The sequence below is a fragment of the Thunnus thynnus genome, chromosome 9 (assembly GCF_963924715.1).
Source record: "Thunnus thynnus chromosome 9, fThuThy2.1, whole genome shotgun sequence".
NCBI classification, from domain to species: Eukaryota; Metazoa; Chordata; class Actinopteri; order Scombriformes; family Scombridae; genus Thunnus; species Thunnus thynnus.
In genome coordinates, this window is record NC_089525.1 from 24399667 (window position 1) to 24425099 (window position 25433).

The 25433-nt window shown below is 39.2% G+C and overlaps 1 protein-coding gene and 2 long non-coding RNA genes across 6 annotated transcripts; all 3 read right to left on the reverse strand.

Moving 5' to 3' along the window:
- Positions 1 to 5371: 5371 nt before the first annotated feature.
- LOC137189755 (uncharacterized) lies at positions 5372 to 16220 on the reverse strand. 3 transcript variants are annotated; one of them, XM_067599815.1, is made up of 6 exons: positions 15936 to 16220; positions 7200 to 7505; positions 6750 to 7100; positions 6429 to 6569; positions 6275 to 6330; positions 5372 to 6147 (listed from the first exon to the last, which is right to left on the reverse strand). In XM_067599815.1, exons 1-6 carry the CDS (start codon positions 15976 to 15978, stop codon positions 6016 to 6018), a joined length of 1029 nt encoding a protein of 342 aa, XP_067455916.1. In that variant the 5' UTR covers positions 15979 to 16220; the 3' UTR covers positions 5372 to 6015. The 3 variants fall into 3 exon arrangements, with proteins under 3 accessions (XP_067455916.1, XP_067455917.1, XP_067455915.1); XM_067599816.1 differs by lacking the exon at positions 15936 to 16220 and adding an exon at positions 7624 to 7713 and having other exon boundaries at positions 6429 to 6566; XM_067599814.1 differs by lacking the exon at positions 15936 to 16220 and adding an exon at positions 7624 to 7713.
- Positions 13845 to 15391, reverse strand: LOC137189757 (uncharacterized). Of its 2 annotated transcripts, none has more exons than XR_010929735.1 (4): positions 15058 to 15391; positions 14737 to 14874; positions 14583 to 14638; positions 13845 to 14455 (listed from the first exon to the last, which is right to left on the reverse strand). It is a non-coding gene; the product is annotated as an uncharacterized lncRNA (long non-coding RNA). The 2 variants fall into 2 exon arrangements; XR_010929734.1 differs by having other exon boundaries at positions 14737 to 14877; positions 15058 to 15390.
- Positions 16221 to 22959: 6739 nt separating the features above from the next.
- On the reverse strand, positions 22960 to 24884 carry LOC137188787 (uncharacterized). The gene is made up of 4 exons (XR_010929519.1): positions 24315 to 24884; positions 23891 to 24196; positions 23120 to 23791; positions 22960 to 23021 (listed from the first exon to the last, which is right to left on the reverse strand). It is a non-coding gene; the product is annotated as an uncharacterized lncRNA (long non-coding RNA).
- Positions 24885 to 25433: the final 549 nt, after the last annotated feature.

Sequence of the window (25433 nt, forward strand, 5' to 3'; positions counted from 1 at the left end):
CTCTGGCATCAAAAAATGACCTTACAGTCAAATTAAGGATTCCTGGACACTGCATAAGACAAATACACAGTGAAATATACAGAGAGTGCACAGAAGAGAAGTAACAGTTACAAAATTCAGAAGCCCTGTGATAAATACTTTTATGTGCTTTGTGTCCTGCTATGTACTTTATACTTTCTCTTTGTGCACGGACACACACGCACACACACGCACACACTTAGTAACAATCTGTTTATTGAAAGAAACAATGTATGGAAAGTTTAGCATTGTTGTGGGGCTTTAAATATAAGGTGTGAATTCAAAAGGGGCCCTTCTTCCTGTGTCACTCTCAGTCTGAAGTCTCAGGAAGCTGGGCTTGAGCACAACTGTTTTACGTGTTCATCAAAGCAAGTGCAGTAACAATACACGATTGTATCATCACAACCATTTAAAGAAGTAGACAGAGGTTTTTGCTTTTTATTGATAGTTGCTAAGAGAAGGTGGATCTGAGTGAGACCAGTGATCATTATTCTTTTGAATGGGACCATTGTGAGGGTGCTGATGCAAGTGCTCTGGCAAAAAAGAAGAATCTAGCTCAACCTTCCTGAGCAGTAAATCCTTCATCATATCATGTTACACAAATGATTGCTCCTTTAGAAGACATTAAACAAGAAACATATACACCTTCTAATGCTATCTCTCTCTTTCTCTCTCTCTCTCTGTCTCGCCCTCTGTTGTAAAAGGATGACAATACTTTAAATACATATCTGGAGTAAATCTGACCTTTCTACATATACTTATGCCATTTTATATCCCATTTTATTGCACTATAAGTTACTGTAGTTACTGCCTCCAAACCTGAAAAACTTGCAACATAGATGAAGCATTTTAAAGCTGAAGTGACAACCTCTGCCTTAAATATTGTGTCTCTTTTTTGTGTAACATCTTATATGCTGCAAATTATATGTGTATAATTAATATAGAAAGTAGAATGCAATAATGTGAAACAAAAACATTGTAGGCTGTAATCCGCCTAAACAAGTTTCAAAAATCAACAAATATGTACATTTATTCTTTCATAAAACAATGGACATGGAGTAAATATTTCTAGGACAACACCCCACAATGTAAATACACAACATAGAACATAAAGAGCAATTATGTGAGCATGTATATATTTAGATATGTATATGCATATATGTATAGGCATCTAAATGAAGATATGTGCCTAAATGTATACATGCATAAAGGCATATGGGCACTTATATATGTATGCTCACTCTCAACAAAGTTAGAAGGAAATCCAATACATTTATTTACATAGACTGTCAAAGGTCAGTCCTGTTAACCAAACCTCAAGTTGTCAGCGTTTAACTTGAGCATAAACACTTTCATCAGTCAACTCTTTTTTCTTCCAACCTCTTGTAGCTTTTGTTTTAGAGAAATGCAACCCAGCATAGTTCAGATCATCTCCACCTTCAGTCTGTGCAGAAAATGAAAGCTCATTATAAAGTCACGTTGTTATATAGTGCAGTTGGGAAATACATGGGTGGGATATAGTCTGGGATATGTTTTGTGACCCACATAGGGTCGACCTTTATCAGGGTCATTGTCAGCAGTAGCTTACACACCTATAGTGTATTACAGTAATGAGTTGAGTGGGAGGATAGTTCTCTATAAATGTGCAAGCCAAAAACAAGGAAGTGATGCATGATCAATAGACAGCAGAGGGAAGGAGGGAACAGAAAGGGGAGGGAGGGAGATGAAAGGAAGGGAAGGAGTGGCTACCAAGTCAAAGTTGACTTAATCCATATGTACACATGATAAATTCACCAATCTCTCTGTCTACTCTCTCTCTCTCTCTCTCTCTCTGTATATATATATATATATATATATATATATATATATATATATATATATATATATATATATATATATATGTATATATCAAAATTCACACACAAATTCACTGTGTGTGTGTGTGTGTGAATTTATATATATATATATTCCTGAAGTAATCATTGGGACCGGTGTATTTAGTTGCTTTCAGGTGTACAGTGCAAAACGTCTTGTGTTGGAGTAGTTTTTTTGGTGGGTTGCCTCCTATAGTGTCTTTTTCAATGACTTCTAACACCATTACTCTCAGTGTATTGTGGTTGCCACGTCGCGTTCGCACATAATGTGAAACCATAGCATAATCAACATTTTTTGTGCTTATTTTCTGCATTTTTCTGTTCAGCAATTCTGTCTTTTAGTCCTCTTTATGTTCATCCTACATAGAAACAATCACAGGGGCACTCCAGTCAATAAACAACATGTGTAGTGTTGCAATTGGCAAAGTGTCTCATTTGATATGTGTAAGATGTACTCCCATCTTAAAAATGATTGGTTTTCACAACATTATCATGATGATTACAACTCCCACATTTAAAAATTCCAGCTAGTGTAATGGGTAGCTTGGTTAGCAGTAAACTAATCATAGAAAAACCAAATCACAAAATCACCATATAATGAATAGAGTACCTACAGACGACGCTCAAACAAGGGCATTTAGGGAGAAGATAGATATCTTGTCAACACTTGTTTGAGCAGAAATTTCCTCCAGTTAAAAAGCAGCAAAACTGCAGCTCTCCTTATTGGCTCTCCACACCAGATTCAGTCATCCCCCATACATCATCTTACCTGACAGCAAGGACATCCCCCTTTCCTCCTCAGTCACTAATCTGGGTGTTAGGTCTGACCCTCAGCTGACTTTTGATGACCATTTAAGACGTCTGTGCAAAACTTCTTTCTACCCTCTCAGAAATCTCTCTAAACTCTGCCCCTCTCTAACCCTGTAAGATGCAGAAAAACTTGTCCTGACCTTTATCTCCTCAAGACGGCACTACGGCATTGCACTCTTAACAGGGATCCCTGGCAGGAGCATCCAGAGGCTCAAGTACATTCAGAACAGTGCTGCCAGATGAGAGTGTGAATACACAAACATATAACACCAATTCTTTTTTCACCGCACTGGCTCCCTGTCTCCTTAAGGGTTGACTACAAAGTCTTGTTACTCACATACAAATCTATCAACAGACATGCATCTCCTTACCTACAGGAACACAATCTTGCGGTGAGCACAGAGAAACTTTCTTAATTAATCACAGAGAAACTCTCCCTCTGACAGCTTTCTAGTATCAAACTTTCTAGTATCAAATTCTGCACATAAATAATTTTGCACAGTAAAGTTCAAACATCCAACTGTAACAATAAGTAAAATACATTTTTGAGTGGAGGAGGACTTTGAGTTATATTTATTTTAGTTATGAAAAACATATGGGTCAAATTACTTATAATCCTGTGTTTTGTTCCTCTGTCTTTGTCTAGCTCATTGAGTCTGGACTGTGACACAAGCCCACTAAGGTGTTCCTATCAAAAACCCCAAAGACCAGAGGTCCAGCTTCACCCTGTGTCTACACAGTAAACGTAGCATGAGCAGCAGAAGCAGCGAGTGCTCCATCTGTGTCTACACTGGAGGTGATGTGTGTAAAATGGAGGAAAATAGACTTGAAGCATAAATGAACGCTGGTGCAGACAGCTGCATAGATTACATGCACATGAAAAACATGTCTGACACACTTGCTGTCTAGACACAGGGTTAGGCCGCATTCACACCAAATCTGGCAAAGCAGGAAAAACAGCAGCAACAACAGAGAAAGAGAGAGAGAGAGAGAGAGAGAGAGAGTGAGGGAGGGAGCAAGAGAGAGCAGCAGTGGTCGAGGGAGCTAGAGAAGAGGAAGGCGGCAGTAACAAGAACAAAGCCGTGAGTTCTAAAGCACAAATAAACACGCCCACACCTCTGCACAACCCTGTGGGAAGGTGCCACATTTGGTGTGAATGCAGCCTTACAAAGACAAAAACTAATGACACTTTTCAGTGGTCCTGAACAACAACCAAATATACATAGGCCTATGACAAGTATCAACAGTATGAGCTGGGATGTTTCAACATGTACAACTGACCATCAATGTAGCAGGTTACTGTTAACATATAACTTTAATTATTATGTCATAATGTGTTAAAGAAGTTTGTGATGCTATCTATCCAGATATGCTAACTATCCAGGCTGTTTACAAGATTAGTGAAGATTATTACTTGGTTACCATTAACCCAACAGTGTTTTTTTCAGTACAGTTAATATCAGATTTACCAAGAACCCCCGAACTCTGACCACCTGAACTCAAACAAACGCCTACAGGAATGCAGTTTCTTTTACCTGTATTTAGTCATAAGCTCTATTTTCATATTCATATGTCATGGTCACAGGTTGCCATTTGTCATTTGTGATAGGTTGCTAAGCTTCAAGAGGGCAGGTCTTATCTAATATGTGTCTGTCACATATTAGAGAGCAGACACCAGGAGATGAGAGTAGAGATATGGACGTATGAGAATGGCATGCTAATGTTTGAAGCAACTTTTGGTTTAGTTTCTGTCTGCGTCTATTTGTTAATCTAAATGAACTAAAACCAACACTGAACTCAGTGCATCAATAGCGACACAGGAAGAGGGTCACGTAGTCGAGTGAGGCCCAGATCCTGTTGTTGGCAATCAAGGCTTTTAGTATTTTGGAGTGGTAGTAACCGGTACAGCCATAAGACTTAGCAATGATTGAAACCAAATATTTGCAGTCTTCACATTATCAGGGATTATCATCATTACCATTGAATTGCATAATACACAATGACTGTTACGCGCGTAAAACGAAGGAAATACTTCCACAGGCGGTTCAAAACCAGCTTGTCTCATATGTTCCGAGACCGTGGCTATTGTGAAGTGCCTCTACAGACAAAGAACAAATCTTTTGAGCAAACACAGCGTGAGCAGCACATTTAGCAGCAGTAGCAGCAGTGAGTCAATGTTGTGTCTACACAGGAGGCGTTCAGGTACATGGTGGAGTGTAGGTCACCCGCGTTTTGGAAGCGCTCAGAACACAATACATAATGACTGTAGTTATGCGCCTAAAACAAAGTAAATACTTCCAACGGGCAGTTCAAAACCAGTTTGTCTCATATGATCCGAGAATGTGGCGATTGCGGAGCGCCATGACAGACAAAGCACAAATCTTTGGAGCAAACATACCCACTATGCCTTCCAGACAGAAAATACAAACATTTTAAGAGACCAATACGATTGATCCACTTCATTTTAGGATGCACATTGTTTTATTTTTTAAATGCAGCCCTTATTTTACTTGAAAAGAGAAAATGTATTTACTATCAGAGCATTAATTATTTATAACATCTGTATATAATATAATGTTAGTTCTTTCATGTTGTTGGTGTATATACTTATTCACACCTCACATCAACTGTATTAATTTTTCTATGCTTTGAATTAGCGGCTGGAAGCCAAGCAATCGGCCCGTTCTGAACAGACACTGCACTAGTTCATCATTAAACAAGACATTCAGTCAGTCAGTCAAACTTTATTAAACTAGAGGCAAACTACACTGATTGTGATTTTTAAAATAAACACATCATGGCTAAAATTAAGATAGATGAGAATGTAAAAAAGATGTAAAAAAGTGTTTGGGAAAGAATAGTGCAGTAAAGGTTAAACGTTGTGTTCTTAATTTAATCATTAGTTTGGTATCTGTTGTCATAATGTATATTTCTTAATTAAGAAGAAAGCACATCTACACAACCACCAATACATTTTAATGCAATACTTTGGCATGGCATTGAAACAGATGTGGGTCATGGAGGAAATTAATAGACTTAAAAATACATGATATACACTCTGATAAAAACTCACACAATAAAACAAACATTCATAGATGTGGGACACCTACTCTATAGGTCTATCACCAAGAACTCATTTCCTTAAACATATACAGTATATACATGTATAAATGAAATGGCAAAAGTAAATATAATACATGTTGCAGGTTATTTAACATTCACCAACTCAAGAGCTGAAATGTGTACATCAGTATATCTCCCACACAATGTGCCATACAAACATTATATCAGCATCAAATTTGTGTTTAGACTGTTAATTCAACCTGAGAGCACTGGCATCAGTGTAGATGATATCTTCCTCTGCAGTTTTTCTATCCCTTGTCCTGGATTTGCATTTCTTGCTTGTGAAGTTTGCTGCAGAATAAACCAATGAGTCCTCGTCTCTCTGAGTATAATATAAAACATATAAGAAATATATGTGTCAAAAGTGAAATAGAAGATGTCAAAATTTATTTAGAGAGAAAAACATACTGATAAGCTTTCCAGCTACATTTTATGCTTGTATACTTTACCTGCCAACTTTGCTGAACACCACTGGCTGCAGTATTTGTGTGCAGATCAACTGCAGCTGTATTATAAAATAAAAACACAACACTCATATGAATCATTTGAATCTAATTTTGCCAAATATGTTTGATTACTCAATGTATGAGTGACTTCTCTTACCGTTACAACAGTCACAAGATTTTTTCTTGATTTTCTTGATTGAATAAATGAGAACGACTATAACAATCAGACTGAGAGCCAGAGCAGCACACAGCAGAAAGAGAACTGTATTGTCCTTCTGCAAATCACAGATGTTGACTGCTGAAACAGTATGAAAAGGAGCAAATAATGAAAGTTTAGAATGAATAAAAGTGTAATTAATTATTTTTTAAAATTATTATTTATGTTATTTAATAAGATGTTAAAGTACATTAAGGATACAAACTAGACATAAATAGGGTAATTACCACATTAGATAGAAATATTGTTTGATGCAGTTACCTTCAGTGTTGAGTTTTGTTCCATTTCTACTCAGTGTCTCCCCACATGTGGTCACAGCACAGTAGTGAGTCCCAGTATCAGAGCTGCTGACATTGTTCCTGGAGAAGTCGTAGACGCATTTCTGTAAAGACTCAATGTCAAGACTCTTCTCACTTCGATCATTACTGTTTTCATGAGTATAAATAAAACTGGCGTTAAATTTATCCAAACTGGCACTGAACCAGTAAACACTGTGTTCTTCTAGACATGTTTTGTTTGCCGAGAGGACTGAACACTGGAGAGTCACAGAGTCTCCTGGACGCACTGGATCAGATGGAGGGACTGTAGTGATATCTGTATGTGGTCTTGGTCCTTGGAAATTGAAAAAAGGATAAAAACTTCAAAGATTAATTTATATGTTCAAGTCTGGAAATTTTATGTAAATTACGATAGACGCTTTGATGTATTTACCTTCAACTTTTAGATGTGTTCCTCTCAAAAATATCAACTGTTGTTGTGGTGTTGTCACACAATAGTAAAATCCAGTATCACTAAGCTTTGCTTTTGTAATACGCAGAACAAATTTTTCAGGTTCTGCTCTGGCTGTAATGCGAGGATCATCCTCAGAGCCATATGGTCCTCCGAAGACCTGAGGCACATTTTCAGACACAAGTTTGAACCAAAATATGGTTCCAGCTGTCTTGCGGGGACATGTCATTGTCACATAATTTCCAACACGAAAAGTCTTTGTCTCATAGATCCAATCGTCTGCACATCCTGAGAAGACATTAAACAAGAATCATATACACTGTCTCCTAAGTTACTGTAAGAGGATGACAATACTTTAAATATACTGTATATCTGGAGTAAATCTGACCTTTCTATATATACTTACGCCCAACTCTGTGCATCAGCAGTAAACAAAGTATGATCAGCATTTTCCTGTTAATCCACTTGAGACTGCAGTTAAATCATACTGTATTAGAAGAGGATTCGCCTTAATGTAATCATATCAAGTGGGAGGGAACAATTTCAGAGCAACCTGATTGGCCTCTAACTACGTTGATGTTTCACTGTACCACAGTGGAAATAATCTTGACTAGCTTTCAAAACACGTGACACAAAACCAGCATGAACCCCTCTCATCTCATATTTGATTCTCATTGTGGGTTTCTATAACTGCCGCTTACAGTAAACATGACAGATCTTTTGTTTACAATACCTCTGCTGTAAATATAAGGTACAAAAACAAAGAAAAGTTGTTTTAAATATCATGGCTCTTATTTTACTTGATCTTGATGTGAAATAATCTCCTACTGATAGGGAGGCTTGTGTGAAAATGCCATCCAAGCTGTTGAAGCCACACACAAATATCTCCAACTTAAATATCATTTTATCCTGTGGGGTCATGTATCAAGTATATGTGCCCCATTTCCCTTAAAGGGGAACTCCACCAATTTTACACATCAAAGTCTGTTTACATGTGTTGGGGAGTACTACTTCATGTGTGAAAAAAGTTTGTATAAAAAGGATTTTGTGGCTGCAGGGGATGCTTCACAGAGTTTCATAAATTACCTCAAGTAATGTTACTTAAGTCAGCATCAGTTGGGGCTGAAGACTACTAGGTTTGAAAATGAAAAAATTCTCAGGCTGTGGAGTTAGAAAGAAGTGAGTTTACCAGGCCTCTGTAGCCATCTGCTCATCTCTGCTTGAGCCTAGCGGCTAAAGGCTACATTAACCACTACTTGCATAATGCACCCTGATCTGCACAGTCAAGTGAATCAAGTCAATTTGCATCGTGGGTAATGTAGGCATGAGGTTTTGACAAGGACAACAAATGTATGGAATAAAAAATACGATATCTCTGGTTGTGCTGCATCAATTGTCATCCTTTTTTTTTAACTATCCATCGAGAGTCTGATAATGTTATGAGTGCAATACTAAATCAGTGAATTACTCTTTTAGCACAATACAGTACATTGTACTGTTTTGTACATCTTGCTCTGTCTCACTGTCATTCACTGTAGCACTACCATATTTATGGGGGGATGTGACCTGGTTTCTAAAATCCCTGAAATAGATTGTCTGAACTTATTGTCTTGATTTTGAGTCTTTTCACATACACCCAAGATTACATCAATGATGAAGACAATGTTGACTTCAAATGTTCGATGCCATTTTTTACAGCATACTTAAGACACGGTTAAGGTGAAGCAACTGCATGTTTTGATCTGAGAGAGGGAGGTGAACCTGGGAAGAATCAGGGCCGAAATGTGAACTCAAGACCTTGCTGCTGTGAGGCAGCATGTTTATGACAGAGAGACTAGACTAGAAGCTTTTCACTTACAGTAAAAATACCAACTTAATTAACATAAAGAAAACCTTGGCTACCCCACTGGTGAACACCCTAGTCAGAACAGGAACACACATTGCTCTCTCTTTGACCTTACAGTCACCCTGACACTGCATAAGACAAATACACAGTGAAATACAGAGAGAGTGCACAGAGAAGTAACACTTACAAAATTCAAAAGTCCTGTGATGAATACTTTTATGTGCTTTGTGTCCTGCTTTGTACTTTATACTTTACCCTTGCGCACACATGCACACGCACATACACAAACACACACACACACACACACACTTAGTTACAGTTTGTTTACTGGAACAAACAATGTATGGAAAGTTTAGTATTATTGTGGTTGAGCTTTTAAAATAAGTTGTGAATTCAAAAGGGGCTTTTCTTCCTGTCCCACTCTCAGTCTGAAGTCTGAGCACAACTGAGCACAACTGAGCACAACTGTTTGACTTGTTCATCAAGGCAAATGCAATAACATTACATGATTGTATCATCACAACAATTTACAAGAGGGTTTTTTGCTTTTTAATGATAGTCTCTGTGAGAAGATGCCACAAGGATCTGGATGAGACCAGTGACCATCATTCTTTTGAATGAGACCATTGTGAAGGTGCTGACGCAAGTGGTCTGGCAAAAAAGTATTCATTGCATCACATTACACAAATTCTTGTTGCTTACAAAATTGAAGATACATTTAGTTATCACGCATGGGTCGCAAGTATGACGCTGTTTTGATAAGTGAAATTTGTCCAAATTAAAGAGAGGGAATGTTGCAAATTTCAGCTTGCATATTGCACACTTTGTGAAATGAGCTCCAGGATTGTATTTCATCATCTCTCTGTTATCTAAAGCAACACACCTGCACTAACCCCCTGCTTTTTTTAATGCAAGGCTGTTTTCGGTATGAATGCCCACTTACTGGCACATCTTCAATTTCAAGCACCTCCACTTCACCTACCCTTCATAAAACCATGAAACCAAAAGGTAAAATACACGGTCATAATAACTCTCTGAGCCGAAGTCAGCGTAATCAGCAAGGCTGTCATCACCAAGTGTTGTCTCCTAACTCCCAAAAACCCTCATGACAGGAGGAAACAGCTGTTGCATATACTTTAACAGTGGCATGAATCAGCCCCTTTTCAACCAGATATTGTAGAAAACCTTTCTCACTGCACATGTCAGGAGGTCTAATCTCCTTTACTCATACCAGGGTTTGAATTCCAATCACTTTGCTTGTAGCAAGCTATGGTGGATCCTGCTCTCCCTGCCTGGACTGGTCTTCACCATCTGTCTGTCAGCCTGTCCCTCTCAGGAGCCAAGTCTCGAAAGATTGGCCCAATGTGGGCAGTGCACCTATCAAGCCGGCCTCCAGCGACAGAGCCCCCCAAACTTGAAGGATGGGCCAGGGCTGGGCTGCCAACATCTGGGTCATCTCTGCTTACCACAGCACTGAATGGCAGTCCAGGGCTACCAGGATGACTGACAGCTGCTCTTGTCTCACTCTTTCCAACAGAGGGGGAATGAGACAAAGAGGAGTAAAGATGTAAAGCAGCCTCCCGGCCAAGGCGCACATGCAAACGCATCCACCCCCAGGGATGGATCCTCTTGGAGGAGAACCAGAGCGGGCAGTGGGTGTTGTTTTAACTGGAAAACAGGTCCACATCCACTCTCCTGAACCGGTTCCAAATCTGCTGCACCACCTCGGGGTGCAGCCCCCACTCGTTTGCCAGAGGGCTGCCTCTTAACGTGAAGTCGGCACCCCTGAGTGAAACAGACATGACATCTCCTCTCCTTGGTTTGTGTGCGAGCCTGTTGCTTTACTCCTTAAGGGGGAGATAATGCTGCTGGCCACGCCATCATTAACCCGAGAAATAAGCTGTGTGTGCTGGTCCCATGAGGGATGACGACAAGATCAGCGGGAGACAGTGTTGACACTAAGTAGACATGTAGTGTCCTCTCCCCGCCCAATGTGTGTGCACAAAGCTTTATTCCTCAGTGAAGAGGTAACATTGCTAGATGCATCACCATTAGATGCATCACCGTTAGACTCATCACCATTAGCTGGAGAGATGAGCTGTGCTAGCTGGTCTAATAGATGATGCCAGGGAGCACAGTGAGAGACAGATCTGCTTCTCTGTGTCACTGTGTGGGGTGGGAAGTGTTTCTTTCTCACAACATCGTGCCTAACATAGCACTCGTGCATGGTCTTGGCGCTGAGCTTTTCCCGGCTAGCATAGCACGTAGTTGAATGAGGCCGCCCCCCATCTGCTTCCCTAACGGTGGGAAGAGAGGCAGGGGTGCCAGCTGAACGAGTGCTTTCTGCACTCGTTCAGAGGCTGTGCACTCTTACACAGCCTCTGTGATGAGCTGAATGAAGCAGGCTGGGCCGCTATCATCACAGTGTCATGGAGGGCCTGAGAGGTGGTAGAGGGAAGGGTGGAGGATTTTGCTCTTTGATGGAAAATGTCATTTGCTTTATTAAAACATTTTCAACACAGCAGAACACATGAACATGAACAGTGGTGGGAGGGGCCAGTGAACTCCACTGACACATTCAGGTGGGGTGCTGTTGAACATAACCCGTGCTGATATGATGCTCTCTCCCACTAACAGTCACTACAGTGCTGCTGCTCTCCCTACATGCAGGGCTTCTGCGTGGGACTGTCGGCGTTTTTCATTCTGGCATGGGCCGCTCCACGGTTACGGACAGCAGAGGGAAGGAGGGAACAGAAAGGGGAGGGAAGGGAGATGAAAGGAAGGGAAGGAGTGGCTACCAAGTCAAAGTTGACTTAATCCATATGTACACATGATAATTCACCAATCTCTCTGTCTACTCTCTCTCTTTCTCCCTCTCTCTCTCTCTCTCTCTCTCTCTATATATATATATATATATGTATATATCAAAATTCACACACAAATTCACTGTGTGTGTGTGTGTGTGTGAATTTATGTATATATATATATATATATATATATATATATATATATATATATATATATATATATATATATATATATATATATATATATATATATATATACATTTGGTGTGAATGCAGCCTTACAAAGACAAAAACTAGACTTGACAGTTGGTCAGTGGTCCTGAACAACAACCAAATATACATAGGCCTATGACAAGTATCAACAGTATGAGCTGGGATGTTTCAACATGGACAACTGACCATCAATGTAGCAGGTTACTGTTAACATATAACTTTAATTATTATGTCATAATGTGTTTAAGAAGTTTGTGATGCTATCTATCCAGATATGCTAACTATCCAGGCTGCTTACAAGATTAGTGAAGGTTATTACTTGTTTACCATTAACCCTGCAGTGTTTTTTTCAGTACAGTTAATATCAGATTTACCAAGAACCCCCGAACTCTGACCACCTGAACTCAAACAAACGCCTACAGGAATGCAGTTTCTTTTACCTGTATTTAGTTATAAGCTCTATTTTCATATTCATATGTCATGGTCACAGGTTGCCATTTGTCATTTGTGATAGGTTGCTAAGCTTCAAGAGGGCAGGTCTTATCTAATATGTGTCTGTCACATATTAGAGAGCAGACACCAGGAGATGAGAGTAGAGATATGGACGTATGAGAATAGCATGCTACTGTTTGAAGCAACTTTTGGTTTAGTTTCTGTCTGCGTCTATTTGTTAATCTAAATTAACTGAAACCAACACTGAACTCAGTGCATCAATAGCGACACAGGAAGAGGGTCACGTAGCCGAGTGAGGCCCAGATCCTGTTGTTGGCAATCAAGGCTTTTAGTATTTTGGAGTGGTAGTAACCGGTACAGCCATAAGACTTAGCAGTGATTGAAACCAAATATTTGCGGTCTTCACATTATCAGGGATTATCATCATTACCATTAAATTGCTTAATACACAATGACTGTTACGTGCGTAAAACAAAGGAAATACTTCCACAGGCAGTTCAAAACCAGTTTGTCTCATATGTTCCAAGATCGTGGCTATTGTGAAGTGCCTCTACAGACAAAGTACAAATCTTTTGAGCAAACACAGCGTGAGCAGCACATTTAGCAGCAGCAGTAGCAGCAGTGAGTCAACTGTTGTGTCTACACAGGAGGCGTTCAGGTACATGGTGGAGTGTAGGTCACCCGCGTTTTGGAAGCGCTCAGAACACAATACATAATGACTGTAGTTATGCGCGTAAAACAAAGTAAATACTTCCAACGGGCAGTTCAAAACCAGTTTGTCTCATATGATCCGAGAATGTGGCGATTGTTGAGCGCCACGACAGACAAAGCACAAACCTTTGGAGCAAACATACCCACTATGCCTTCCAGACAGAAAATAGAAACATTTTAAGAGACCAATACGATTGATCCACTTCATTTTAGGATGCACATTGTTTTATTTTTTAAATGCAGCCCTTATTTTACTTGAAATGAGAAAAAAATATCTATTAACTGTCAGAGTATTAATTATTTATAACATCTGTATATAATATAATGTTAGTTCTTTCATGTTGTTGGTGTATATACTCATTCACACCTCACATCAACTGTATTAATTTTTCTATGCTTTGAATTAGCGACTGGAAGCCATGCAATCGGCCCGTTCTGAACAGACACTGCACTAGTTCATCATTAAACAAGACATTCAGTCAGTCAGTCAAACTTTATTAAACTAGAGGCAAACTACACTGATTGTGATTTTTAAAATAAACACATCATGGCTAATTAAGATAGATGAGAATGTAAAAAAGATTTAAAAAAGTGTTGAACATCGGGAAAGAATAGTGCAGTAAAGGTTAAACGTTGTATTCTTAATTTAATCATTAGTTTGGTATCTGTTGTCATAATGTATATTTCTTAATTAAGAAGAAAGCACATCTACACAACCACCAATTCATTTTGATGCAATACTTTGGCATGGCATTGAAACAGATGTGGGTCATGGAGGAAATGAATAGACTTAAAAATACATGATATACACTCTGATAAAAACTCACACAATAAAACAAACATTCATAGATGTGGGACACCTACTCTATAGGTCTATCACCAAGAACTCATTTCCTTAAACATATACAGTATATACATGTATAAATGAAATGGCAAAAGTAAATATAATACATGTTGCAGATTATCAACAAAAAAAAAAAATCACCAACTCAACAGCTGAAATGTGTACATCAGTATATCTCCCATACAATGTGCCATATAAACATTATATCAGCATCATATTTGTGTTTAGACTGTTAATTCAACCTGAGAGCACTGGCATCAGTGTAGATGATATCTTCCTCTGCAGTTTTTCTATCCCTTGTCCTGGATTTGCATTTCTTGCTTGTGAAGGCTGGTGCAGAATAAACCAATGAGTCCTCGTCTCTCTGAGTATAATATAAAACATATAAAAAATATATGTGTCAAAAGTGAAATAGAAGATGTCAAAATTTATTTAGAAAGAAAAACATACTGATAAGCTTTCCAGCTACATTTTATGCTTGTATACCTTACCTGCCAACGTTGCTGAACACCACTGGCTGCAGTATTTGTGTGCAGATCAACTGCAGCTGTATTATAAAATAAAAACACAACACTCATATGAATCATTTGAATGTAATTTTGCCAAATATGTTTGATTAATCAATGTATGAGTGACTTCTCTTACCGTTACAACAGTCACAAGATTTTTTCTTGATTTTCTTGATTGAATAAATGAGAACGACTATAACAATCAGACTGAGAGCCAGAGCAGCACACAGCAGAAAGAGAACTGTATTGTCCTTCTGCAAATCACAGATGTTGACTGCTGAAACAGTATGAAAAGGAGCAAATAATGAAAGTTTAGAACGAATAAAAGTGTAATTAATTATTTTTTTAAATTATTATTTATGTTATTTAATAAGATGTTGAAGTACATTAAGGATACAAACTAGACATAAATAGGGTAATTACCCCATTAGATAGAAATATTGTTTGATGCAGTTACCTTCAGTGTTGAGTTTTGTTCCATTTCTACTCAGTGTCTCCCCACATGTGGTCACAGCACAGTAGTGAGTCCCAGTATCAGAGCTGTTGACATTGTTCCCTGAGAAGTTGTAGATGCATTTCTGTAAAGACTGAATGTCAAGACTCTTCTCACTTCGATCATTACTGTTTTCATGAGTATAAATAAAACTGGCGTTAAATTTATCCAAACTGGCACTGAACCAGTAAACATTGTGTTCTTCTAGACATGTTTTGTTTGCCGAGAGGACTGAACACTGGAGAGTCACAGAGTCTCCTGGACGCACTGGATCAGATGGAGGAAATGTAGTGATATCTGTATTTGGTCTTGGTCCTTGGAAATTGAAAAAAGGATAAAAACTTCAAATTAACAAAATTAATAATTTATATGTTCAAGTCTGGAAATTATATGTAAATTACGATAGACGCTTTGATGTATTTACCTTCAACTTTTAGATATGTTCTTTTCAAAAATATCAACTGTTGTTGTGATGTTCTCACACAATAGTAAACTCCAGTATCACTAAGCTTTGCTGGAGTAATACGCAGAGCAAATTTTCCAGGTTCTTCTTTGGCTGTATATAGATAATCAAAGCCATTCGTTCCTGCTAAGACCTGAGGCACATTTTCAGACACAAGTTTGATCCAAAGCAAGGTTTCAGCTAACTTGCGGGGACATGTCATTGTCACATCATTTCCAACATGAACAGTCTGTGTCTCATAGATCCAATCGTCTACACATCCTGAGAAGACATTAAACAAGAATCATATACACTGTCTCCTAAGTTACTGTAAGAGGATGACAATACTTTAAATATACTGTATATCTGGAGTAAATCTGACCTTTCTATATATACTTACGCCCAACTCTGTGCATCAGCAGTAAATAAAGTATGATCAGCATTTTCCTGTTAATCCACTTGAGACTGCAGTTAAATCATACTGTATTAGAAGAGGATTCGCCTTAATGTAATCATATCAAGTGGGAGGGAACAATTTCAGAGCAACCTGATTGGCCTCTCACTACGTTGATGTTTCACTGTACCACAGTGGAAATAATCTTGACTAGCTTTCAAAACACGTGACACAAAACCAGCATGAACCCCTCTCATCTCATATTTGATTCTCATTGTGGGTTTCTATAACTGCCACTTACAGTAAACATGACAGATCTTTTGTTTACAATATCTCTGCTGTAAATATAAGGTACAAAAACAAAAAAAAGTTTTTTTTAAATATCATGGCTCTTATTTCACTTGATCTTGATGTGAAATAATCTCCCACTGTCAATATATAGATGGACTTTTCTGCTGATAGGCTTGTGTGAAAATGCCATCCAAGCTGTTGAAGCCACACACAAATATCTCCAACTTAAATATCATTTTATCCTGTGGGGTCATATATCAAGTATATGTGCCCCATTTCCCTTAAAGGGGAACTCCACCAATTTTACACATCAAAGTCTGTTTTACATGTGTTGGGGAGTACTACTTCATGTGTGAAAAAAGTTTGTATAAAAAGCATTTTGTGGCTGCAGGGGATGCTTCACAGAGTTTCATAAATTACCTCAAGTAATGTCACTTAAGTCAGCATCAGTTGGGACTGAAGACTACTAGGTTTGAAAATGAAAAAATTCTCAGGCTGTGGAGTTAGAAAGAAGTGAGTTTACCAGGCCTCTGTAGCCAGCTGCTCATCTCTGCTTGAGCCTAGCGGCTAAAGGCTACATTAACCACTACTTGCATAATGCACCCTGATCTGCACAGTCAAGTGAATCAAGTCAATTTGCATTGTGGGTAATGTAGGCATGAGGTTTTGACAAGGACGACAAATGTATGGAATAAAAAATACGATGTCTCTGGTTGTGCTGCATCAATTGTCATCCTTTTTTTTAACTATCCGTCGAGAGTCTGATAATGTTATGAGTGCAATACTAAATCAGTGGATTACTCTTTTAGCACAATATAGCACATTGTACTGTTTTGTACATCTTGCTCTGTCTCACTGTCATTCACTGTAGCACTACCATATTTATGGGGGGATGTGACCTGGTTTCTAAAATCCCTGAAATAGATTGTCTGAATTTATTGTCTTGATTTTGAGTCTTTTCACAAACACCCAAGATTACATCAATGATGAAGACAATGTTGACTTCAAATGTTCGATGCCATTTTTTTACAGCATGGTTACAACATGGTTAAGGTGAAGTAACTGCATGTTTTGATCTGAGAGAGGGAGGTGAACCTGGGAGAAAGCCCAATTAAATTCAGCGAATAAAGAATCAGGGCCGAAATGTGAACTCAAGACCTTGCTGCTGTGAGGCAGCATGTTTATGACAGAGAGACTAGACTAGAAGCTTTTCACTTACAGTAAAAATACCAACTTAATTAACATAAAGAAAACCTTGGCTACCCCACTGGTGAACACCCTAGTCAGAACAGGAACACACATTGCTCTCTCTTTGACCTTACAGTCACACTGACACTGCATAAGACAAATACACAGTGACATACAGAGAGAGTGCACAGAGGAGAAGTAACAGTTACAAAATTCAAAAGTCCTGTGATGAATACTTTTATGTGCTTTGTGTCCTGCTTTGTACTTTATACTTTACCCTTGCGCACGCATGCACAACCACATACACACACACAAACACACACAAACACACACACACACACACACACTTAGTTACAGTTTGTTTACTGGAACAATGTATGGGGAGTTTAGTATTATTGTGGTTCGGCTTTTAAAATAAGGTGTGAATTCAAAAGGGGCTCTTCTTCCTGTCCCACTCTCAGTCTGAAGTCTGAGCACAACTGAGCACAACTGTTTGACCTGTTCATCAATGCAAATGCAATAACATTACATGATTGTATCATCACAACCATTTACAGGAGTAGACAGGGGTTTTTGCTTTTTAATGATAGTTGCTGTGAGAAGATGCCACAAGGATCTGGGTGAGACCATCATTCTTTTGAATGAGACCATTGTGAAGGTGCTGATGCAAGTGGTCTGGCAAAAAAGCTGAACCTGGCTCAACCTTCCAGGGCTGTAAAATCCTTCATCATTGCATCACATTACACAAATTCTTGTTGCTTACAAAATTGAAGATATATTTAGTCATCACGCATGGGTCGCAAGTATGACGCTGTTTTGATAAGTGAAATGTGTTCAAATTAAAGAGAGAGGGAATGTTGCAAATTTCAGCTTGCATATTGCACACTTTGTGAAATGAGCTCCAGGATTGTATTTCATCATCTCTCTGTTATCTAAAGCAACACACCTGCACTAACCCCCTGCTTTTTTTTTTAATGCAAGGCTGTTTTCGGTATGAATGCCCACTTACTGGCACATCTTCAATATCAAGCACCTCCACTTCACTTACCCTTCATAAAACCATGGAACCAAAAGGTAAAATACACGGTCATAATAACTCTCTTAGCTGAAGTCAGTATAATCAGCAAAGCTGTCATCACCAAGTGTTGTCTCCTAACTCCCAAAAACCCTCATGACAGGAGGAAACAGCTGTTGCATATACTTTAACAGTGGCATGAATCAGCCCTTTTTCAACCAGATATTGTAGAAAACCTTTCTCACTGCACATGTCAGGAGGTCTAATCTCCTTTACTCATACCAGCATTTGAATCTCAATCACTTTGCTTTTAGCAAGCTATGGTGGATCCTGCTCTCGCCGCCTGGACTGGTCTTCTGTCAGTCTGTCCCTCTCAGGAGCCAAGTCTCGAGAGATTGGCCCAATGTGGGCAGCGCACCTATCAAGCCGGCCTCCTGCGACAGAGCCCCCCAAACTTGAAGGATGGGCCAGGGCTGGGCTGCCAACATCTGGGTCATCTCTGCTTACCACAGCACTGAATGGAGTCAGTCCAGGGCTATCAGGATGACTGACAGCTGCTCTTGTCTCACTCTTTCCAACAGAGGGGGAATGAGACAAAGAGGAGTAAAGATGTAAAGCAGCCTCCCGGCCAAGGCGCACATGCAAACGCACCCCCCCCCCCAGGGATGGATCCTCTTGGAGGAGAACCAGAGTGGGCAGTGGGTGTTGTTTCAACTTGAAAACAGGTCCACATCCACTCTCCTGAACCGGTTCCAAATCTGCCCCCACTCGTTTGCCAGAGGGCTGCCTCTTAACGTGAAGTCGGCACCCCTGAGTGAAACAGACATGACGTCTCCTCTCCTTGGTTTGTGTGCGAGCCTGTTGCTTTACTCCTTAAGGGGGAGATAATGCTGCTGGCCACGCCATCATTAACCCGAGAAATAAGCTGTGTGTGTTGGTCCCATGAGGGATGACGACAAGATCAGCGGGAGACAGTGTTGACACTAAGTAGACATGTAGTGTCCTCTCCCCGCCCAATGAGTGTGCACAAAGCTTTATTCCTCAGTGAAGAGGTAACATTGCTAGATGCATCATCATTAGATGCATCACCGTTAGACTCATCACCATTAGCTGGAGAGATGAGCTGTGCTAGCTGGTCTAATTGATGATGCCAGGGAGCACAGTGAGAGACAGATCTGCTTCTCTGTGTCACTGTGTCGGGTGGGATGTGTTTCTTTCTCACAACATCGTGCCTAACATAGCACTCGTGCATGGTCTTGGCGCTGAGCTTTTCCCGGCTAGCATAGCACGTAGTTGAATGAGGCCGCCCCCCATCTGCTTCCCTAACGGTGGGAAGAGAGGCAGGGGTGCCAGCTGAACGAGTGAGGCTGTGCACTCTTACACAGCCTCTGTGATGAGCTGAATGAAGCAGGCTGGGCCGCTATCATCACAGTGTCATGGAGGGCCTGAGAGGTGGTAGAGGGAAGGGTGGAGGATTTTGCTCTTTGATGGAAAATGTCATTTGTTTTATTAAAACATTTTCAACACAGCAGAACACATGAACATGAACAGTGGTGGGAGGGGCCAGTGAACTCCACTGACACATTCAGGTGGGGTGCTGTTGAACATAACCCGTGCTGATATGATGCTCTCTCCCACTAACAGTCACTTCAGTGCTGCTGCTCTCCCTACATGCAGGGCTTCTGCGTGGGACTGCCGGCATTTTTCATTCTGGTATGGGCCGCTCCACGGTTACGGACAGCAGAGGGAAGGAGGGAACAGAAAGGGGAGGGAAGGGAGATGAAAGGAAGGGAAGGAGTGGCTACCAAGTCAAAGTTGACTTAATTCATATGTACACATGATAATTCACCAATCTCTCTGTCTACTCTCTCTCTTTCTCCCTCTCTCTCTCTCTCTCTCTCTCTCTCTCTCTCTCTCTCTCTCTCTCTCTCTCTCTCTCTCTCTCTCTCTCTCTCTCTATATATATATATATATATATATGTACATATCAAAATTCACACACAAATTCACTGTGTGTGTGTGAATTTATGTATATATATATATATATATATATATATATATATATATATATATATATATATATATATATATATATACACATTTGGTGTGAATGCAGCCTTACAAAGACAAAAACTACTGACACTTTTCAGTGGTCCTGAACAACAACCAAATATACATAGGCCTATGACAAGTATCAACAGTATGAGCTGGGATGTTTCAACATGGACAACTGACCATCAATGTAGCAGGTTACTGTTAACATATAACTTTAATTATTATGTCATAATGTGTTTAAGAAGTTTGTGATGCTATCTATCCAGATATGCTAACTATCCAGGCTGCTTACAAGATTAGTGAAGGTTATTACTTGTTTACCATTAACCCTGCAATGTTTTTTTCAGTACAGTTAATATCAGATTTACCAAGAACCCCCGAACTCTGACCACCTGAACTCAAACAAACGCCTACAGGAATGCAGTTTCTTTTACCTGTATTTAGTTATAAGCTCTATTTTCATATTCATATGTCATGGTCACAGGTTGCCATTTGTCATTTGTGATAGGTTGCTAAGCTTCAAGAGGGCAGGTCTTATCTAATATGTGACTGTCACATATTAGAGAGCAGACACCAGGAGATGAGAGTAGAGATATGGACGTATGAGAATAGCATGCTACTGTTTGAAGCAACTTTTGGTTTAGTTTCTGTCTGCGTCTATTTGTTAATCTAAATGAACTGAAACCAACACTGAACTCAGTGCATCAATAGCGACACAGGAAGAGGGTCACGTAGCCGAGTGAGGCCCAGATCCTGTTGTTGGCAATCAAGGCTTTTAGTATTTTGGAGTGGTAGTAACCGGTACAGCCATAAGACTTAGCAATGATTGAAACCAAATTTTTGCGGTCTTCACATTATCAGGGATTATCATCATTACCATTGAATTGCTTAATACACAATGACTGTTACGCGCGTAAAACAAAGGAAATACTTCCACAGGCAGTTCAAAACCAGTTTGTCTCATATGTTCCAAGATCGTGGCTATTGTGAAGTGCCTCTACAGACAAAGTACAAATCTTTTGAGCAAACACAGTGTGAGCAGCACATTTAGCAGCAGCAGTAGCAGCAGTGAGTCAACTGTTGTGTCTACACAGGAGGCGTTCAGGTACATGGTGGAGTGTAGGTCACCCGCGTTTTGGAAGCGCTCAGAACACAATACATAATGACTGTAGTTATGTGCCTAAAACAAAGTAAATACTTCCAACGGGCAGTTCAAAACCAGGTTGTCTCATATGATCCGAGAATGTGGTGATTGTGGAGCACCCCGACAGACAAAGCACAAATCTTTGGAGCAAACATACCCACTATGCCTTCCAGACAGAAAATAGAAACATTTTAAGAGACCAATACGATTGATCCACTTCATTTTAGGATGCACATTGTTTTACTTTTTAAATGCAGCCCTTATTTTACTTGAAATGAGAAAAGAATATCTATTTACTGTTAGAGTATTAATTATTTATAGCATCTGTATATAATATAATGTTAGTTCTTTCATGTTGTTGGTGTATATACTCATTCTCACCTCACATCAACTGTATTAATTTTTCTATGCTTTGAATTAGCGACTGGAAGCCAAGCAATCGGCCCGTTCTGAACAGACACTGCATTAGTTCATCATTAAACAAGACATTCAGTCAGTCAGTCAAACTTTATTAAACTAGAGGCAAACTACACTGATTGTGATTTTTAAAATAAACACATCATGGCTAAAATTAAGATAGATGAGAATGTAAAAAAGATGTAAAAAAGTGTTTGGGAAAGAATAGTGCAGTAAAGGTTAAACGTTGTGTTCTTAATTTAATCATTAGTTTGGTATCTGTTGTCATAATGTATATTTCTTAATTAAGAAGAAAGCACATCTACACAACCACCAATTCATTTTAATGCAATACTTTGGCATGGCATTGAAACAGATGTTGGTCATGCAGGAGATTAATAGACAAAATACATGATATACACTCTGATAAAAACTCACACAATAAAACAAACATTCATAGATGTGGGACACCTACTCTATAGGTCTATCACCAAGAACTAATTTCCTTAAACATATACAGTATATACATGTTTAAATGAAATGGCAAAAGTAAATATAATACATGTTGCAGATTATCAAAAAAAAAAAAAAAATCACCAACTCAACAGCTGAAATGTGTACATCAGTATATCTCCCACACAATGTGCCATATAAACATTATATCAGCATCAAATTTGTGTTTAGACTGTTAATTCAACCTGAGAGCACCGACATTAGTGTAGATAATATCTTTCTCTGCAGTTTTTCTATCCCTTGTCCTGGATTTGCATTTCTGTCTTGTGAATGTTGCTGTAGAATAAACCAATGAGTCCTCATCTCTCTGAGAGTAATATAAAACATATAAAAAATATATGTGTCAAAAGTGAAATAAAAGATGTCAAAATTTATTCAGAAAGAAAAACATACTGATAAGCTTTCCAGCTACATTTTATGCTTGTATACCTTACCTGCCAACTTTGCTGAACACCACTGGCTGCAGTATTTGTGTGCAGATCAACTGCAGCTGTATTATAAAATAAAAACACAACACTCATATGAATCATGTGAATCTAATTTTGCCAAATATGTTTGATTAATCAATGTATGAGTGACTTCTCTTACCGTTACAACAGTCACAAGATTTTTTCTTGATTTTCTTGATTGAATAAATGAGAACGACTATAACAATCAGACTGAGAGCCAGAGCAGCACACAGCAGAAAGAGAACTGTATTGTCCTTCTGCAAATCATAGATGTTCGCTGCTGAAACAGTATGAAAAGGTGCAAATAATGAAAGTTTAGAACGAATAAAAGTGTAATTAATTATTTTTTTAAATTATTATTTATGTTATTTAATAAGATGTTAAAGTACAATAAGGATACAAACTAGACATAAATAGGGTAATTCCCACATTAGATAGAAATATTGTTTGATGCAGTTACCTTCAGTGTTGAGTTTTGTTCCATTTCTACTCAGTGTCTCCCCACATGTGGTCACAGCACAGTAGTGAGTCCCAGTATCAGAGCTGCTGACATTGTTCCTGGAGAAGTCGTAGACGCATTTCTGTAAAGATTGAATGTCAAGACTCTTCTCACTTCGATCATTACTGTTTTCATGAGTATAAATAAAACTGGCGTTAAATTTATCCAAACTGGCACTGAACCAGTAAACATTGTGTTCTTCTAGACATGTTTTGTTTGCCGAGAGGACTGAACACTGGAGAGTCACAGAGTCTCCTGGACGCACTGGATCAGATGGAGGGACTGTGATGATATCTGTATTTGGTCTTGGTCCTTGGAAATTGAAAAAAGGATAAAAACTTCAAAGATTAATTTATATGTTCAAGTCTGGAAATTTTATGTAAATTACAATGGACGCTTTGCTCTATTTACCTTCAACTTTTAGATGTGTTCCTCTCAAAAATATCAACTTTTGTTGTAGTGTTCTCACACAATAGTAAACTCCAGTATCACTAAGCTTTGCTGGAGTAATACGCAGAACAAATTTTCCAGGTTCTCCTTTGGCTGTAATGCGAGGATCATTCTCAGAGCCATATAGTCTTCCGAAGACCTGAGGCACATTTTCAGACACAAGTTTGATCCAAAGCAAGGTTTCAGCTAACTTGCGGGGACATGTCATTGTCACATAACTTCCAACACCAACAGTCTTTGTCTCATAGATCCAATCGTCTGCACATCCTGAGAAGACATTAAACAAGAATCATATACACTGTCTCCTAAGTTACTGTAAGAGGATGACAATACTTTAAATATACTGTATATCTGGAGTAAATCTGACCTTTCTACATATACTTACGCCCAACTCTGTGCATCAGCAGTAAATAAAGTATGATCAGCATTTTCCTGTTAATCCACTTGAGACTGCAGTTAAATCATACTGTATTAGAAGAGGATTCGCCTTAATGTAATCATATCAAGTGGGAGGGAACAATTTCAGAGCAACCTGATTGGCCTCTCACTACGTTGATGTTTCACTGTACCACAGTGGAAATAATCTTGACTACCTTTCAAAACACGTGACACAAAACCAGCATGAACCCCTCTCATCTCATATTTGATTCTCATTGTGGGTTTCTATAACTGCCGCTTACAGTAAACATGACAGATCTTTTGTTTACAATACCTCTGCTGTAAATATAAGGTACAAAAACAAAAAAAAGTTTTTTTTTAAATATCATGGCTCTTATTTCACTTGATCTTGATGTGAAATAATCTCCCACTGTCAATATATAGATGGACTTTTCTGCTGATAGGCTTGTGTGAAAATGCCATCCAAGCTGTTGAAGCCACACACAAATATCTCCAACTTAAATATCATTTTATCCTGTGGGGTCATGTATCAAGTAAATATGCCCCATTTCCCTTAAAGGGGAACTCCACCAATTTTACACATCAAAGTCTGTTTACATGTGTTGGGGAGTACTACTTCATGTGTGAGAAAAGTTTGTATAAAAAGCGTTTTGTGGCTGCAGGGGATTGTTATACGAGTGGCATAGTCTCTTTAAGAAATAGCCCAGTGCATAGGAAGTGCGCGTGACGCATGCGTGTGGTCGAGCGAGAGCGAGAGAGCGAGCGTGTGTGACTGTGTTAGGGGCGACCGGAGCAGAGAGAGAGAGTTAAGTTAGCAGTTAGCTGTGACAGTAATAGCACAGTGTATGTACAGTTCGAGCTGTTCTGACAGAGAATAAATGCTGCAACTCCTCAAGATTGAAGCTGAGTTCCCGTTTCTTGCTTGCTACCTGTTGATAAAGTGGAGGGAGTTAACCCCGAAGTTAGCGGTGACTTCGGCCCTGGAGCAGTAAACTAAGTCTCCCCTGTGCTTCCCGACCACGGTCTGGACGCTGAAGCAGGAAAGGTTAACACTGGCGACCCAGATGGGACCCTCTCACGACAGGATAAGCAGCAGCAGTGGTGA

What these genes read in the sequence shown, in the direction of transcription:
- LOC137189755 (XM_067599815.1), bottom strand. Translation starts at nt 15,978, where the DNA reads ATGCTGATCATACTTTATTTACTGCTGATGCACAGAGTTGGGC. An exon ending in AACACATCTAAAAGTTGAAG is followed by an intron (nt 7,101 to 7,199) that starts GTAAATACATCA and finishes TCAATTTCCAAG; the next exon opens with GACCAAGACCACATACAGAT. An exon ending in ATCTTGTGACTGTTGTAACG is followed by an intron (nt 6,331 to 6,428) that starts GTAAGAGAAGTC and finishes TTTATAATACAG; the next exon opens with CTGCAGTTGATCTGCACACA.